The sequence below is a fragment of the Megalops cyprinoides genome, chromosome 15 (assembly GCF_013368585.1).
Source record: "Megalops cyprinoides isolate fMegCyp1 chromosome 15, fMegCyp1.pri, whole genome shotgun sequence".
Taxonomy (NCBI): domain Eukaryota; kingdom Metazoa; phylum Chordata; class Actinopteri; order Elopiformes; family Megalopidae; genus Megalops; species Megalops cyprinoides.
The window spans coordinates 13,232,401-13,249,247 of record NC_050597.1 but is presented as its reverse complement, the minus strand read 5'-3'; the positions used below and the strand labels follow the sequence as shown (position 1 = coordinate 13,249,247).

Genomic DNA, 16,847 nt, shown 5'->3' with positions numbered 1-16,847 from the left:
TTCATGCCCTAACGAAGCCAACATCATCCTGAACTCAGGTATAACTCAACTAAGGAAGGGATGCACACAGACGCCTTGTGATTTCAGTTCACTGTCACTCGCTGGCTGCACCCACTTTCTCTCTCCCTTCTGTCTCACCCACACACTCAATGATTCTTTTTTTTCATTTGAAAGCTGTTGCCAGCAAAGTTGCTAGGGTGTGACCTTCATATTTATATGCCTGGGGGATGGTGATGACAGTAAGCAGACTCTCCAGCCCCCCCTTCCACCCCCCCAGCCCTCCCTCTTGGACCCAGATCTAGCTCCACCCTCCAGCAGAACACTGACCATGATCTACCCAGGGTATTCTGAAAAGTGTAGGATAGGAAGGATGGGAATCTCTCCTCTCTTCTTCTTGCTCTCCACCAAAGCCCCTGTCAGGGCTGCTCTGAAGCATGCGCTGATCCACCTGCCCTCCAGTGGGAACGGGCTGCTCTGTCCCCAGTGTGAGGGTGTGACTCTACAGCAGATAGAATCACCCTGCTCCAGTTAAAGGGACACAGCCACATGAGCACTTTCACAGGGTGTGTCTCTGACTGACAGACATGTGGGGGCACACAGATTCGCATGTGATTGTAGCCCACCCTCTATAATCTCTATCCTAGTGTTATTTTAGTTCTAATTCAATTAACATCTCACTCTGTAAACTGTCACCCTGTCCAAACTGCAATAATAAAGTTCTGAAAAAGTTTTTCTACATGATCTTTGGTGTCTTAAAGTATAATGCAGACTCAATTTAATAAACATATGTGTTCTTTGCTATATTTACTACAGTAAGAATCAAAACGATTTTTTTTACTCAGCAATAGAAGCAGTCAAATTATTTTTTTTCCTGGTTTCTTGACCGACACCATTGTCATTTAAGTGCTACACAAAGCCAGAATATATTGCATTTCACAACTGAGAGGCTTAAAGTACCTTGATATACAAATGCTGGCAGAGAGCAAATCTTGACTGTACCATTGAACATAAAATCTTAATAAATAACTTTCCCATAAAAAATATGAATAGATTATATTTGCTGGCATGAAGGAACATGGTCATAATACACATAAAAACATATCAAATTTTGATATTATTTCTTTTCACTTCTACTGATGGCTCACTGCTAGGCACACATAGTCTGGAGAGTGTCCCACTCCTGTCAGGAACACACAGCACTAAGCATTTAGTAAGGCATGAAATAACCAGAAACTCAATAACGTCACAGTTCCTGTTAGGTCGATAACATTGTCTGCCTGATCAATAGCAGCTAGGATGACTATCCAAACTGACTGTCAGTGCTTAAAGCTGATTCATCTTTAACACAGTAAAACATTCCCAGTGCTTGTTGTTTTGTTTCTTCAACACTTCCCCTGAATGAGAAGACTGTATACAAAAACAAAAATAGGGGGGCTTTGTCATGGTTGTTAGGCATTTCCACGCAGCAAAAACGCACAAGACAGATGGTTAAGGTCGAAACCACACAAAACCCCCCCCCAAAATGCCAAGACCAATGTAGACGACAGCGTTCTGGAGACAGTGAGTACTGAGGGTGAACAAGGTGTTGGACACGGAGAAGGGCAAATCAGACAGGGGAAAAAAGAAGGATATAAATGAAAACTACAATCAGATACCTGATATAAAAATCAAAATACAAACTTCTCTTCCTTGAAGGCAAAAGCAAAGGGAAAGTGCAGAAGTGTTATATTTTGTGCTCTCCACATCCCACTTTCCATAAAGAAAAACATTCTAAATGCACAAAGGTGGAGTATGAACTCCAACAGAGAATTTACACATTTCATGAGATTAAGCTACTGTCAGCACTGATCCTAAACCACAAGCATTGCTTCATAAAAGGGATAACACTCACTGAGGCTTTGCTTGAATAACAGATGTTTTGACTAATGCTTCATAAGGATGCAAGGAACCAGAAAGCATTTTAGATCAACGTTTACAGCAATCGTAATCGCCTGTGAAGCAGTACGGTGGACCTACTGGCTACACCAAAGTTAAAATACAAGATGATCACACAGAAAGAAAGAGAGGTAGGGATAAACTGCTGCTCATGCTGCCTGGGGAGGGGGGGGGGGGGGGAGCTCTGCAGTCAGGGGGCCATTCCGTCACAGTGCCTGCACCATGCAGCACACACAGACACATATACGCGCGCGCACATGGGCAGAGGCCTCACCTCTTCTGTTTGTAGGTCAGCATGGCCTCGGAGATGGGGAACTGATGGGACACGCTGGCCCCTGCAATGTACTGGATGATCCGCCCCGCCACATCTATGCTGTCTGCAGAGACAGGGAGGGAGACTCAGTTACACGGCGGCCCAAGATGCATTGCAACACATTATACATTATCACACAGTATAAACACTGCCTAAAACATAGTAATAATAATTATAATAATAACAATTGGGGGATGACCACAATGTATTTACTGATTTTTGACTCACTGTGGTAAGTCCAGCCCCAGTTCACCAGTATCCCACAGCAGTGTGCTTGCCATTTTACCTTCTATGTTTCAACACATCTCAGGGAACCCCACTACATGTATTATTTACTTTCCCATGATTTGTGCAGATTTGCACGCAGGAGGCTGGGGTGCCGTACCTGAGGCAGGGGGCTCTGATCGGCAAAACAGGTCCCTCCACGCCGTGTCCATGAAGATGCTGTTGAACCTGCTGTCAAAGGACGCCACATACTTCGCCAATGGATGCGAACCTGTAAAATAAAAAAAAATTAAAAGACAATAAAAAAAAAACAACACAACAAGAAATAATGGAAGAGGTTTCTCTCTCTTTCATATTTCTACCTCCTCTCTATCTAATGTCACTACCCCAACTGTGCTGTCAAATTATTGTCCTTGACTGCCAACCAGGTTCCCTGGGGAGCTTTTTGGATGAGCTAGGCATCATGCTCAGCTGCACTGATTCTTCCAGGAAACTTCAACACCCAAATTAAGAAATCCTACATTTCTGGCTTCTTCCACCTGCTCCAGGCCTTAGAACTCCAGCAGCCAGCCTCCACACACAAAGCAGGACCTTATTTCCCTCAGGAACCGTACCACCTCCGGGCTCATGGTCACTCTCCCTCCATCTTTCCGATCACCATTTCATGTCCTTCACTCTTCACATTTCTACTGAAGCCCTATGCAGCCATCTTCCCCCAGTCCATGGCAGTGTGAGACACTGTGCCAACAGAGCCAAACTGCAGGCGGCAAAAAGAAAGAAATCCAACAACCCTGCAGACCTCTCCGCCCACTAGACTCTTCCACCTGCCTTTTCATCTATTCTCTCATCTGCTGAGGTATCTTATTACCATAACAAAATTCATTCATTCCTCTAACCCCCACAAACAGTTCTCCACATTCCCTTCTCAACCCTCCCCCACCTCTACCTCCCTGTTGTCTCACTGCAGATGACTGTGTATTGTATTTTGACGAGAAAGCTGCCGCCATTCGCTACTCCTTCGGCCAATGCACAACCCGGTAAGTCAGCCAGCAGCCTACTGATGCTGCCCCCCTTGCTTGCCTACTCTCATCGTCTGGATCCTCTGCTCAGACAAACACAGAGACTTAAAAACGTCTCATCGTTCAACCATCGCCTTATCTACCTTTCATTTTCTCTACAAAATCTCATCTGACCGTATCCCATTCATAAATTCCCTGATCAATACCTCTCTGGTTGTGTCCCCCTCTGCCCTGAAGCAGGCTTATGCCACACCCCTGCTCAAGAAACCAACCGTAGACATCTGTTGTACAGATCGGTCTTCTACTCTACCTTCTCTTTCCTGTTTGGTTTGTTGTAATGTTGCAGTATGGTGTGTTGCAATGCGCTTATGTGTCCAAGCCTGTATCTGCTAGTTGTCTCATCACTGTTAGGGGCTAATGCATGTTCAGACATAGTCTGCTGTGTCCTGTATATACCATTGTTCATTCTGCTACATTAGACGCACTTTTTACTTTTTCTTTGCAAGTCACTGTAGATTACAGTGTCCACTGTATGTCAAAATGCTTTGAAAATATCATTTTGAGAGTCCTGTTAAGTCTGTTCAGTCCTCCCTTCAGCCTCAATATCCTAAACAAAGCATTCATGAATGCATAACATCCCTGATTAAAGAATTCTGAAAGCCCCGGGATCTCCCTCAGCTGCCTTACCGATGGGTATGACCAGGAAGCGAATGTAACTCAGCCAATCAGGCGTCTTGTTGGCTAACTGCTCCACAAAGAACCTCAGGATGGTGCTGAGGTAGCTCTGGTCCCCTGCCACTGCCACCTTGATCGTGGGAGGCGTCTGGGCATTGCAGTTACAGCTGTGGGAAAAAAATGGAAAGATCGGGCATCATCCTCATTTCAGCTGCGGAGATCGTGAGTAGAATCAGAGTTTCAGCTGCGCAGATAATGAGTTCTTTTGAGGAATGGGGTTAGTGTTTCAGCTGTGCCGATGACATGTAACAGCACTGTATCAGATATGCTGATGGACAGCACTGTGCACAACAGTGCTGCCTGTCTAAGCAGCAGGTGTGAGGGAAAGGTCTCCAGACCCATTAAATTAAAACGGCAGCAGCGCTCTTGCCAGGGAGAAGAAGTCAGACAAAGGAAGCTTTCTCAGACTGAACCTGACACCCTGGTAAAGAGATAACACTGAGGTGAGAGAAATCTAAAAAGAAATGGATGGGCGCATGAAAACAACACAACACAAAGCAAGAGGGTTGAGGTCTGAGAGCCACTTTCTGACACAAAAGCACAATGGAAGGAGAGACATTGTTCCTGTAAAGTCAAAGCAAACTGCACACTGCCTAGAGGAAAATGCTGGTTTGAAAAGTATTCTTGGAAATGTCAGTGGTGATCTGAGAGATTAAGAATTAATTAGAGAAAAAGAACAGACACTTGAAAACTGTGTGATGTATCCATTAGCACAGTTTGGTTACGATGTATCCATTACCCCATATCTTTGTAATGCATCCATGTGTTAAATTATGCTTGCGTAATTGCAATGTATCCATTACCCCTATGTGTTGATAATATGCATTTACACCAACGGCATGTTCTAAGTACATGTTTACAATGTGCTCATTATACAGCCATGTGCTCACAATCTCTGTATCCGGGTGACGATGGTATTGAAGGCAGCCTGCACGTCTGCCATAGAGCATGTGGACACGATGGGTTGATTCTTCTCATGGAGGATCTCCGACAGGTACTGAGAAGATAGAGAAACAGAGAGAGGGAGAGAGGTGAGACCACAGGAGAGCCGTCTCTGTCAAGACCACAGAGGGAGCGGCAAGGCATTGGATTACTGTTATGCCCATATGAGCAGTAGCCTTAAATAACTACTTCGGCCCGATGTCAGAGCCTCTGCCAGCTGCTGTTTCAGCCGCAGAGAAGGACGCCAGCTATGAGCGCGTCTCTGCGGAGGGCAGTGCCCCGGGCCGCAGGGTGCAGGCCCACCTGGCCCTGCCAGTCCGTGGTGTTGATGAGGATGATGCTCTCCGGCAGCCGCTCGTCAGAGATCAGGATCTGGTTCAGCTGGTCGTACACAGACTTCCTGGGCAGCTGGAAGACACAGGAGAGCAGCGGTAAGCGAAGGCGCGGCTCTCTCAACTCGGCAGCGGCCGCGTGCTTTTTCTTTCACACTTCCGGCTGGGTCTTTTCCATTGCGCAGTGCTTAACAGCTACAGGCTTTCTTTTCAAACAGCCTGAGGCAAATCAAAAGTCTCCTACAGGAGTTTGCAGGCAGAAATCAATGGAACCTGATTCTGCTTCTAAGACTGAAAATAAAAATAAACAAGACTGTGGTACAAGGTAGCATGATGCCATATGCTGTAACAATCCTGACAGAAATCATTGATTCACATACACTCATGTCTGAATTGATGTGCAAACGTGAATACTGATTTATTAGGAAATCAAAGCACTTTTTTCACTCAGCAGCAAAAGCAGATTTTGCTTTGAGTGTTTTTTTCCCCAATTTTCAATGATGACAAAATCAGGGATCACCTGTAATGAATTTCTTATATAGATTTTTCTAATACTCACTATATTATGAATTGTATTTTAGACATGCTTCATGCCTCATACAGCTGTGTAGCTGATTTTCTGATTTTCTCTGTGAAGTCACAGGTTTTGCAATAGGTGAAACGAGGCCAGCAGGGGGCGCGCCTCTGAAGCCCTACCTGCGCTGTGTGCCGGGAGTCTGGGGAGCTCTCGCTGTCCATGCTGTTGGTGCGGTCGCTCTGGGCCTTGGAGTTCTGCCGGTCCTTCATGGAGGTGCTGCGCGGCCGCCGGTGCAGCTTGCTCTCCGCCCTGCTGGGGGGGCGAGCCAGAGGAGGAGCCTCAGTACAGGGAGACGAGGCACAGCCCCCCAAAAAACCCTGCAGCAGCATCACAGCAAAGGCCTGGGAGTGTTACGCGTCAGCTAGGCTGGCGAGGCGTGGCGCGAGCGGAGAGCCGCCAGTCCCTGGGGACGGTGGGGCCGAGCGCATCTGGGCGATGACAGAGACGTGCCTCCGCGCAGTCTGAGAGGGTTTTAACAGGGTTTGTCAGATGGAGCGCCGGAGTCCCTCCGGACCCAAGTGACGCCAGTAGTGTCTGCCTCAGAGGCACCAGGGCTTTGCCTCTCAGACAAGTATTGCTGAAATCCAAACACTACCTACAGTTTGTGATTTCTAGATGGTGCTGTGAGCAAGACAGGCTGTGCTTTCATCAACTAACCTGGACTCATCAACCCCACCATGCATGGTAAACACCACATACCTGACAAGAAAGCACACTCAATATGGCAGATGACATAATGAATATGACAGAAAAAGAAAAAAAAACCTTCAAAAATAATGTTTTAAAAATAATAAACTAAACTACTGGAAAATATAAGAGGCCCATATGACATAAATAAAAACACAGCGCACAGTGGCAGAGATGGTTTCTCTCAGCCTGACTCAGCCCAGCAAGGGTATACCTGGGTGACATATGGTTCTGGGACTCCGTCTTGCAGAGTTTCCCCACCGAGCTGACCAGCCTGTCAGTGTTGCTCTCCCGGCTGCCAGTGATCTCTCCCGTCCCCGCGTCCTCTTCCTCCACCTCCTGCAAGAAGTGACAGGAGCAGGGTGAAATCATGCCAGCAGCTGCATCAATCCACCGCAGGACCCTAACACTGGCGACAAGAACATAGACCACTGCTGGTATGGAAGTAAATGTGAATTCAGGACTGCCTCATTAAGCGCTGTTAAACAGCGTTCCTTCAAGTACACAGAGAGCAGGTTTGCTGGGTGGTCAACACAGCCCATGAAGGAAGAGCCCGCCAGTGTCAGCCCTGAGTCCTAGCCCAGAGTCTTAGCCGAGAGTCACAACCTAAAGTCTTAGCCAAGAGTCCCAACCCAGAGTCCCAGGCTAGAGTCCCAGCCCAGAGTCTTGGACTTTCAGGCCCATCTGCCTTTAATGTTCTTATGAAAGAGGCGTGCTGTAATTGCCAGGCACCACGGAAGCAGTGCAGAAGACACACACTGGGCTGAGTGCAGACGAAGCCGGTAAACAACACACAGGTGAGAGCAAACGCAAACACGGCCCCCTCTCAGCCGAGAGCACTGAGCCTCCCACCGAGCTCCGCGGCCAGCTGGGGCTGTGCCTATCGAATGGATGCTGGGTGAAAACCTCCTGTACTCAGCACGTGCCATTTTCCTCTCACAGATACAAAAATCAGACCGTCCAGCAACTGCACAGACAAGGCAAAAGAAGATGAGAGAATCACAGAGAAACAGTTTAAATGGGAAGGCAGGGGGAAAGAGAACTATAGAGAGAGAATGGGAAATACGTGATCAGAGAGGGATATGGGGAGACATAGAGGGAAAGAGGAACAGAGAGAGAGTTAAGAAAAAAGGGAAAAGGAGCAGGAGGGAGAGAGAAAGAGAAACAGCAAATAAGAGAACAAAATAAACTGAGCTTAGTTCTAGCTGGACACTGACCCCAGGGGTGGTCTCCATGACAGCATCATTTAGATACCTGGCCCCAGGCAATCTGCTCTTCTCTGTGGAAAGGAAGCTTCCACCCTGCTGGAAAACACACACACACACACACACACACACAAAAAAAACATTTTCAGTCCTCTCTCCAACCAGGGGGCGCTGCTGACACACATGCTTCACTGAATAGCAAACATCACTTTAGTGTCCCAGAGAATTCCACATATCTGTGCAGGAATCATTAAAGGCACACAGGCATGTCATTTCTCCGTGCCTCATTTTCCCTCCGCTTTCTGAACTAGGGGAACTACCGATTAAACGGCTCCATTAATTATGAAAATAAGGACATTAGAGTGTGGAAACATGCAATGCAATTCATTCCTCCCACGACCCTTGTTTGACCTGCCCTTTTGGAATGAAGGGTAGGAATTTCATGGGATTGTCTTCACACATAGAAGCAGAGCAGCGTCTGTGAATAGTTGGTGGTTCTCTTTTGAACGGAGAGGAGATATAAATAACTTCTAGAGGTGGGGGGGGGGGGGGGGGACTGGAAAAAGCCAGGGCTTGTCATTCTTTCGCTCTGTGACACTGCAAGCCTGTTAATCCAAACAGCAAAGCCCCATGTGCCCGGCGGGAATGGGAGAACACTGCACTCCTGTAGCACAGGGAGCTTTTTCAGCTTCACCATCACCACCACCATGGCCATCATCCTCCTCTTTGTCCTTGTGTAATCCGCAGATGCCTCTGACCGGACCGCGCTGCGTCCCTCACTCAGACGGGCAGCAGATGCCCCCGGCTCTGCTTTTGAAGACGGGTGTCTGCAAATGGAGCCTCCCGGCATTGCGTTCCTTAAAAGCCCTATAAATACACGCTTGTGGACGGAGGGGATTGATGCGAGTTCGCTGGCTGATTCCATCACCAGAAGCGTCTGATGTTTCAAGCTCTAAAAATAGCGTGAGGGAACGGGGAGTCTGGGGTGTGCGGCCTCCCCCCCCCCCCGCCTGCGCCCCCTTGCTCTGTGGAGTCTCTGGCACGGGGCTCAGGTCAGATGCCTGGCTGACATCATCCTGCATGGACAGGGGAATCCCTGGCCTCGCATGCCAGGCGTGCCACACGGCTGCGCTGGCACGCACCCCTCTCCTGCGCTGCGGTACATGATTCACACTGCCACCTGCGCCCGGGGGGGGAGGGGGGGCCCATAAAGAGCATTCATCAAATTTTCAGAACAAAGCGTTGCAGGTGGGACTGGGGTGAGTGGGAGGTGGGGCAGTGTGAGGGCGGAGCCGTCACTCACAGGACTGGCGATGTCTCTGGGCTGGCTCTTCTGGCTGTGCAAACTCCCAATTTCCGTCTGCGAGCCGGAGTGGGACATTCCTTCAAAAAATGGCCTGGAAATAAAATGAGGAGTCTGTTGAGTGAGTGACTTAATGAATGAAAGGACATGCTGCTCTCCTCTCCAGGGATGTGAGTGCTTGATTAAACAACCTGTAAGACTTAACACATCTGTTGATGTCATGTTAGAAACTGATGCTAGATTTCACACTGCCTCCCCACTCACTTGCTAAGTCAAAACACTGTCATCAACAGGTCATAATTTCATCCAAAATCCAGACGATTTCAATTAGTTCTTGGAGATGAATTAAAATGATGTGGTGGCCTGTGCAATGAACAAACACAGCACTAAAAGGACTAAAAAGTGATGCACTGGGGGCTGGGAATGGCAGGGGGAGCGTACTTGAGTTTAGGTTTGGGGGTACTGAGGACACTCTCGTTGTCTTCGATCTCTGGCGCACTGTCGCTCTGGTTGTACTCCTCCAGGCTGTTGTAGAGCAGGTCCAAATCCTCCTCCACCTCCTGGGTCTGATCCACTGGGTCAGAGTCCAGAACCTGTCATGGAAAATTGCAAGTGCACATTGATCCTTATAAAAAAGCTAAGGATTATATTTGGGCAAACATGTTTTTTTTTTCATTATCTTCCATTGACAACAAACTGGCAGACAATCTTGACTAAATCAAATATATTCTGAATAAAAGTAGGTGTGCCACAAGTCCACTCTTCTGCATGGTAGGGCATGCTCTTTTAGACTCCACTATCCCCAGCTGCAACCTGGAACAGATACAGCTGATAGGTTGGTGGAGCTCACCGTCAATGGTAAAGAGTCAGTACTCTGCAGCAATTTAGCTGAAATTCAGCTTTTCTGGATAATTCAGGGAAAGGTCACCATAGTGGTGTCTCTCTATGAGGGATTCCACAGTGGCCATACACTCTCAGGCCATGTGCTGGGCTCATGCTGTTGTTGTTCACTCAGAGTCACAGGTGCTGCACAGCTGTTCTGATATACATCTGATATCCCATTCAGACTCACATGCGCCTTCCTGCCCTGCCTGCCAGTGGAGGGGGGTGGGGGGGGGGGGGGGTACGTCTTAAATGCTGCTCATCTTGCTAAGATTTTATATGTAACATGATATAATTGCACACAGGGTATAATACAGATTCAGCATGAACGCAAAACTGACTTTTTAAATGTTCAAAGCACAACAAGAAATTTATTACAATCAAGCAGTCACACAGAGCTTAATGGCAAATGCTCTGAGTCAATTCATTCCCTGGCAATGATGTCACACAATGGAGAATATTACACAGCCATCACAAGTATTTTAATCCAGCCAACGGGGGGGGGGGGTTCAATTGTCTGAGGATATGGCATGTTTTTGACTGCAGTTGTAATGATTCTTGGGAACCATTTTTTGAGAGTAACACCACGGTTGGACTTTGTCTCTTGTATTGCTCATGTATTAACTATCTGCTATTTGCAGCCCATGTGACACGAGATGTCATTCCTTTAGATGTAAGTACACATGCTTCTGGTTTCTCCTTCATGTTAGCAACACATATAATTACAGGCTGCCTAATCTTAGCTAAGCTGCAGATACATTCTACTCTATGTGCAGTAATCTAGTTTGTGTGCTAGTGAGAGGTAATTGAATTTATATCCATTTCAGCAGTGTGATAATCTCATGCTAACAGCAGCCTTAAATGTCAGAGACAACATGTCTTTACTGTTGACTTGCGGAGGGGGGGGGGGGGGTTTACTGCTCAGTATGTAAAGCCCTGAATTTGTATGTAGAACCACCTTTTGGAGCAAAGCAGCTTTCTCTGCACCATGAATGCCATGGGATTATTTTCACAAATGCTACACAGTTCTAAGACCTGAAAACAATCCCTGCTCCATTTGACTTTCCATTTTGTGAACACAGCATTACAAACAAGCTGGGAAGACTCAGAAAATGAACAACTGATTGTAATTACGGTGCCAATGAAGCATGGTTAATGGCAGTGATACGCAGAGGGCGTGAAATAAGTCAAATCAATACCACAGATAAACGTCCTAACTCCACCTAACAAATTGTAAGAGACCTAATGGGGCCAGAAGCGTATTGAAGGACCCCTGATCTGCAGTTTAGCCCATGGCAGTAAACAACAGTCCCTGCACTATAGGAGTTAACTAATCAAGTGATTAGGGCTAATGCATAAGGCTAAAACTTGGCACCAGGGACATAAACAAACCCAAATCAGTTGCCAGGACACAGATTTATAACACAGATTTATCGCCTGGCCCAAATGAAAGGATTACAGACATGTTAATTGACGGTTTAAAGAGCCTCCAGGCGCCCACTGGCATTATGGGAGAGCACACGCTGAGTGCGGAGGGGAGCGAACAAGAGACTGGGATTCTGCGGGGACAGCGACGTCTCCTTTGACTGATTTAATGTGTGATTTGACTTGATTTAGTGCACTTGGGACTAGCGGCTAGTGTTGTCATCAGCTGTTTTTTTTTACCCAACCCTTTTCTGGAATCGGCAACTGCACATGAGGTTTATCTCACTACAACAAACTACTCTCATGCAAGGCGCTGAAGCAAGGCGAATGTGACGCAGCCAACGGCTATTTTTCACACCACGAGTACCACAGTGCACCAGAGTGACATCATCTGAGCAACTCACAGGCGCCTGACAATTCGTAGGGTGCTTAAGAGTGGCGTGATGAGGAAACCTTTCCAACATACCTACCCCTAACCCAGCTGCCAATCACTGTCAGCTCAGGACATAGCTGCGATCAAACCCTGGTCATAGGGCTCAGCCTGCGCTCGGGATAAGTGCCTTGCTGAACAAGTAAGGAGCCAGTGAACAGTCATTTTAACCCTAAGTGCTCAAGGCCGTATTTTACTCTTGTTCAATGAACCATAAGAAATGACTCAAGACCTTCCCTGCCTGTTAAAAGTGAGGCTCCTGAGTTGCCAGCTGATAACACTGAAGGCTGGGAGGGCCAGCGGCTGAGCTGGGACAGGCCCCATCCCTTCACTCAAATGTCTTTGGACTGGCTGACAGGACAGAAAGTGGATTTTGGCAGCTCTGATATCAAAGGGAAATTGCAAAAAGAGGCAACAAACAACCCTGGTAGAGCCAGAGGGCCGCCTCACTCATTTTCTGTTAGCTGGTCCCCCTTCTGTTCGCTGGCATCACATCTGAAGGGTGACTTCTCAGTGTTTTCCTGATGGCAGTGGACACGGAGGCCCTGGGGACCTTTCCGCAGATGGGGAAACAGTATATGACACTACCGCCCAGATTCAACACAAGGGCTTTGTAGCTAGACAGTCCTGACTGCAGTGAATATTCAAAGAGCTGTAAATTACAGGCTGAATGGCACTCCGATTTTCATATCCTGCATGTGCTGAGAAAGGCTGCAATCTAGAGGCTGTCCAAATCTGTTCACTGAAGTAACCATTTTGAAACCAGTCTGGCACAATGACAACTGTGTTTCCAATACACTAGCTGTAGGTTCAACACTATTTCGCTTCTATCCGCTTTGACACAGATCACACACTGACACAAATATCAGAGCAGCTTCTAAAACATTACTTAAACACTGGCAATCAAGGGTCTTAATATTATGTAATTATATCCTGAGGAAACACCATCTAGCTTCCTGTGATTAATCATTGAAGTCTTTAATAGGCAGTTATGATAACAGAGGTTTGAAACCACAGCAAAGAATCTACTAACAGAGGCAGTACTAGCATACTAGTAATGATAAGAGCAAGTTTCAGTCTACAGCCTGTAATGAGCATTTCTGCTAAAGAAAGATAATACTTAAAGCTATATTCTTCAGAGACTAATTCCATTTTTAATAAAATCCTTCTATAGAGTTATAGGTGCATTTCAGTATAAACCAGTGATTAGATTTTCATGAGCTGCCGATGACTGACAGCTAAAAATTTGTTTTTGCGTCTGGGTTCCCCAGGTACTTATCTGACCTGTCAGTCAAACTGCAGAGCTCCAGATACTCCCTGCCTCTGTTTCCTGGGATGAAATACACTTTCCTCCAAAATAAGCATATTCCAAAACAATTTCCCCACAAACTTCCTGAGACAATGGAGGTGTTTAAACCAAGGCTTGACATCTCCTTAAAATGGCTGAACAGTAAACATCTGTCTCTATGAAAAATTGAAATAACAAAACAGCGCTGACTGCTGTCTAAGAATGATGCACAGGCAAAGGCATTTCAGTTATCTGACAATGACACACAGCTGGCTTAGAGGAAGGTTCCATCACGCAGAGAATCAAGAAATGACAGAATGCAGTTTTGAAACCTTTCACACACTGAACTTGTTTTTTAAGGAACACTGTAGAAGTTTCACGAGCTCCTTTTCTGCACCAACTATGGGAAAGACAACAGGACCCCTACACCTGATGTATGCGACGAGAAAAGCAAAAGAGAAAAAAACAAGGACATTCATCACCCTGTGGCAAAGCGGAAAGCATGACAGCATCCCCCCATTTTCCTGAAAGTGTTTTCAATTCCCGCAGCGATTTCAAACAAAGCCTCTCTGATTGAATCAGCTGATGAGCAGCTCTGTTTGCTTGGTCACAGCTTCTCTCGAGCTGCGAGATCAGGCTTTCTGGAAAACGCACTGCCCCAAATCAGTCGACCCCGCCAATAATCACGTGCCAGGAACAGCCTGGTTCCAGGAGGGCAGTGAGTCACTTTCAGTTACAACACAAATACGCTGGAAGTGCTGATGATGCTGCCTGGGTGCACAAGGTCCCCCAGACAGCACAGCACCTCAGGTGACTCTGCGGTCTTCCCGTTCCCTTCCTGCCTCACTAAAGCGTAATGCGATTACAGCACAGTGATCAGGCACTGCTGGGGCCACAGGACCCTCTTTGAAAGGTAATGGTGGCTGGCTAATGAACTTACGCTAACTAGATTAGCTGGCACACAGAAAGCAATCGTAATGGTATCATTTATCTTCTGGAAACTGGAGCTCTGAGGGCATGTGTCTCATCTGTACTACATGGTTTAGAACATGTCCCACGGCACACAATCTTGCAGGAACATTATTAAAGTAATGATTTTTTTCCTTTATGTTTTTCTCTCAGTCTCATATACATTTAAAAATGCTCCAATACGCTGTGTGTAGAGTCAGTATCTAGAGATTTTATTTCAAAGGCCCCAAGGCAATTTAATAAAAGCTATAGATTTCACAGCTGGCCGAGAGTCACATAATATTACAAGATGAAAGTCGAGGGGGAAAGGTATCATCTCCAGCACAGCTCTGCTCTTATTTGCATCCCCTGTGCAAATCTCATCAGTGTATTAAACATGTGCCTCAAATGTCGATGGCTTACCTCGTCCGTCACTTTGAACCTCTTCAGTAAGGCCACAAACTTCTGCTTGAAGTTGGGTTGCTTTTGAGACAAGATGGCAGAGATTAAAATGAGAGAGGAAGACTAATTCCACCATCAAATGTAACTGAGACAATACTCCTTCCTTGCAGTTGGTCCTCACATCATACTCATGGCTTACATTTGACTGATGTCATGAAAACTGTGGGTTACTCTGTATCTGAAACACTGCAGTCCCTCTCAGTCTTTGCATGAAACACTCCAATTCCTCAGATCTACAGAAAGCACATGAGCATGCTATCGGGATGTAATTATAGGGACAATGTATACACTCTACAGGACGATGTACTTTTCTATTCCCTGACAGTTTAAAAGCCATGCATCAGAGCTCTACATTAAAGATGACTCTCAGTTCCCACGGATGTACGTTTTAGAGCTGCAGGAGACGGTGAAGGCACTACACTGCACCCGCCCGCTTTACAAGCAGCTAACCAGGTCATCCAGAAAGAACAAAGCGAGATTCACTGCGGCTGTACAGGAATAAACATCCAGTTCCCGAAACTATACAAGAGGGGGTGAAGTGGAGGTGCTGACAGTAAATTCAATTCTGGACATCTCTTCGGGCTGCACAAATCAGCATGAGCTCAGAGGCCTGTATAAACGCGTGAGCCTGCCTTCTTCAGAAGTTGTGTCAAACAGCTACAGTCCCTTCACCGCTCTTGCTTGTCCTGGATACCAGAAAGGCAGTTAAAACATGGCTGCCTTTTCCTTTAGGAAACAACCAGGAAGTGGTGATTGACACTTAGGGTCACTTACAGTCTTCCTCATGATTTCAATCATGCAAAAGCTCAGTTTTTTTCCAGAAGTGGTGGTGGGGTGTAAGGACTGGAGGGGGAATTAAGGGCTGAGGGAGTGGAGCATAGGGGTTGGAGTTGGGGGGTAAGGGCTGGGGGGTTGTGTGTAAGGATTGGGATGGCTGAGGAGAGGTTTTCCAAATGCTGTCATTGTGGAAACACTTCTCCTACCCTTGTCATGGATGTAGTTCGGGTCATTTTCCTCCGGGACTTCTTTGGCTTTCTGACTTCATCTTCCTCGTAATACAGGTCCTAAAAAGACACAGAAACAGCACATGCCGGTTGAATAAAAAAATCCAAAAAATGCACATCTCTAGTCATACAGTATACTGTAATATGGTTTTATACATTTTGTTAAAACATATTGTTATATCGTATAATGATATATAACGTATGCATGAAGTGAGAGTGATCCTCACCTGCCCGTGAACTGCATCATCGCTTGCTTCCTGTTCTGAGGAGTAGCTGTCCTCATCCTCTTCAGAGTAGTTATCGATGTCAGGAGAACGGTCTAAGGAAGATGACATCACAGAACACCCCATGAGCTCATTCTGCATCACTGCTCAGGTTATTGTTTAGCTGATACTGCTCCTCACTGCAGTTTGCCACCAGAGCATTACAGGTTCCTTTTATGCTGCTGTCACCTGGAACAGCATACTCCACCTGAACATAACATGTAAAACTGTACACTGTGTCCCACTGGAGGGGGGACATCTGCTAAACAAATATATAAATATATTTAATTCTCAGACACATTCTGGTGATTTGTTTTGATGTGTTGATTTGAGCTTGCAAAGAAGGCTCATTTTAAAATTTAAAAGGTAGAATGCAGGGTTGATTTTAAAAGCAGTCCATGAAATATTCCATATTTACACATCCTTTTTTGAAACCTTACTTTTAGAACTTTACTTTTTACTGTAATTTTAATCAATAAAACTCAAATCAGTGTACACTGCTAAATGTCATAACCCCCATGTCTGATTTCGTTTTTCAGCTGGCTTGGAGATTCAGAGGTAAGCATGGTTGAATGAACTGATTTTCATGAGGAGAACCCAAACAGCTCTGCTTGTCATCTGTTCATTGTTCATTCTGTATAGCAGAATGATATCACATAGTTCTTATGATTGGTTTTCAAAAGTGAAAGATATTTTGTGTGGAAGGAGGGACAGGCTGGGATCCTCCAGTCCACATCAAGGTTTCTATCTCAACACCCCCTGGCTGAGATCCCACTATGATCACCCGCTATGTTTGAGGAGAAGTTGCATAAGGGTGGGAGAGCTGGGGACAAGCCAACAGTGTAGGCTTGTTATTAACGGTCTACACTTGG

At 46.2% G+C, this 16,847-nt stretch overlaps 1 protein-coding gene across 4 annotated transcripts in view; it reads right to left on the bottom strand.

The window, feature by feature from the left end:
• Nucleotides 1-16,847, bottom strand: part of LOC118790188 (phosphofurin acidic cluster sorting protein 2-like) — a 74,169-nt gene that overhangs the window by 5,129 nt on the left and 52,193 nt on the right. For 2 of the 4 annotated variants that reach the window (XM_036547061.1, XM_036547064.1), the window contains exons 6-18: nucleotides 15,940-16,031; nucleotides 15,692-15,772; nucleotides 14,670-14,729; nucleotides 9,715-9,866; nucleotides 9,274-9,367; nucleotides 7,983-8,069; nucleotides 6,980-7,104; nucleotides 6,198-6,330; nucleotides 5,473-5,577; nucleotides 5,118-5,224; nucleotides 4,180-4,334; nucleotides 2,634-2,744; nucleotides 2,210-2,312 (exon numbers count right to left, since the gene is read on the bottom strand). In XM_036547061.1, coding sequence (XP_036402954.1) covers nucleotides 2,210-2,312; nucleotides 2,634-2,744; nucleotides 4,180-4,334; nucleotides 5,118-5,224; nucleotides 5,473-5,577; nucleotides 6,198-6,330; nucleotides 6,980-7,104; nucleotides 7,983-8,069; nucleotides 9,274-9,367; nucleotides 9,715-9,866; nucleotides 14,670-14,729; nucleotides 15,692-15,772; nucleotides 15,940-16,031 — 1,405 coding nt within the window. The remainder of the gene's footprint in view (nucleotides 1-2,209; nucleotides 2,313-2,633; nucleotides 2,745-4,179; nucleotides 4,335-5,117; nucleotides 5,225-5,472; nucleotides 5,578-6,197; nucleotides 6,331-6,979; nucleotides 7,105-7,982; nucleotides 8,070-9,273; nucleotides 9,368-9,714; nucleotides 9,867-14,669; nucleotides 14,730-15,691; nucleotides 15,773-15,939; nucleotides 16,032-16,847) is intronic. The other 2 variants (XM_036547063.1, XM_036547062.1) reach the window with 2 other exon arrangements.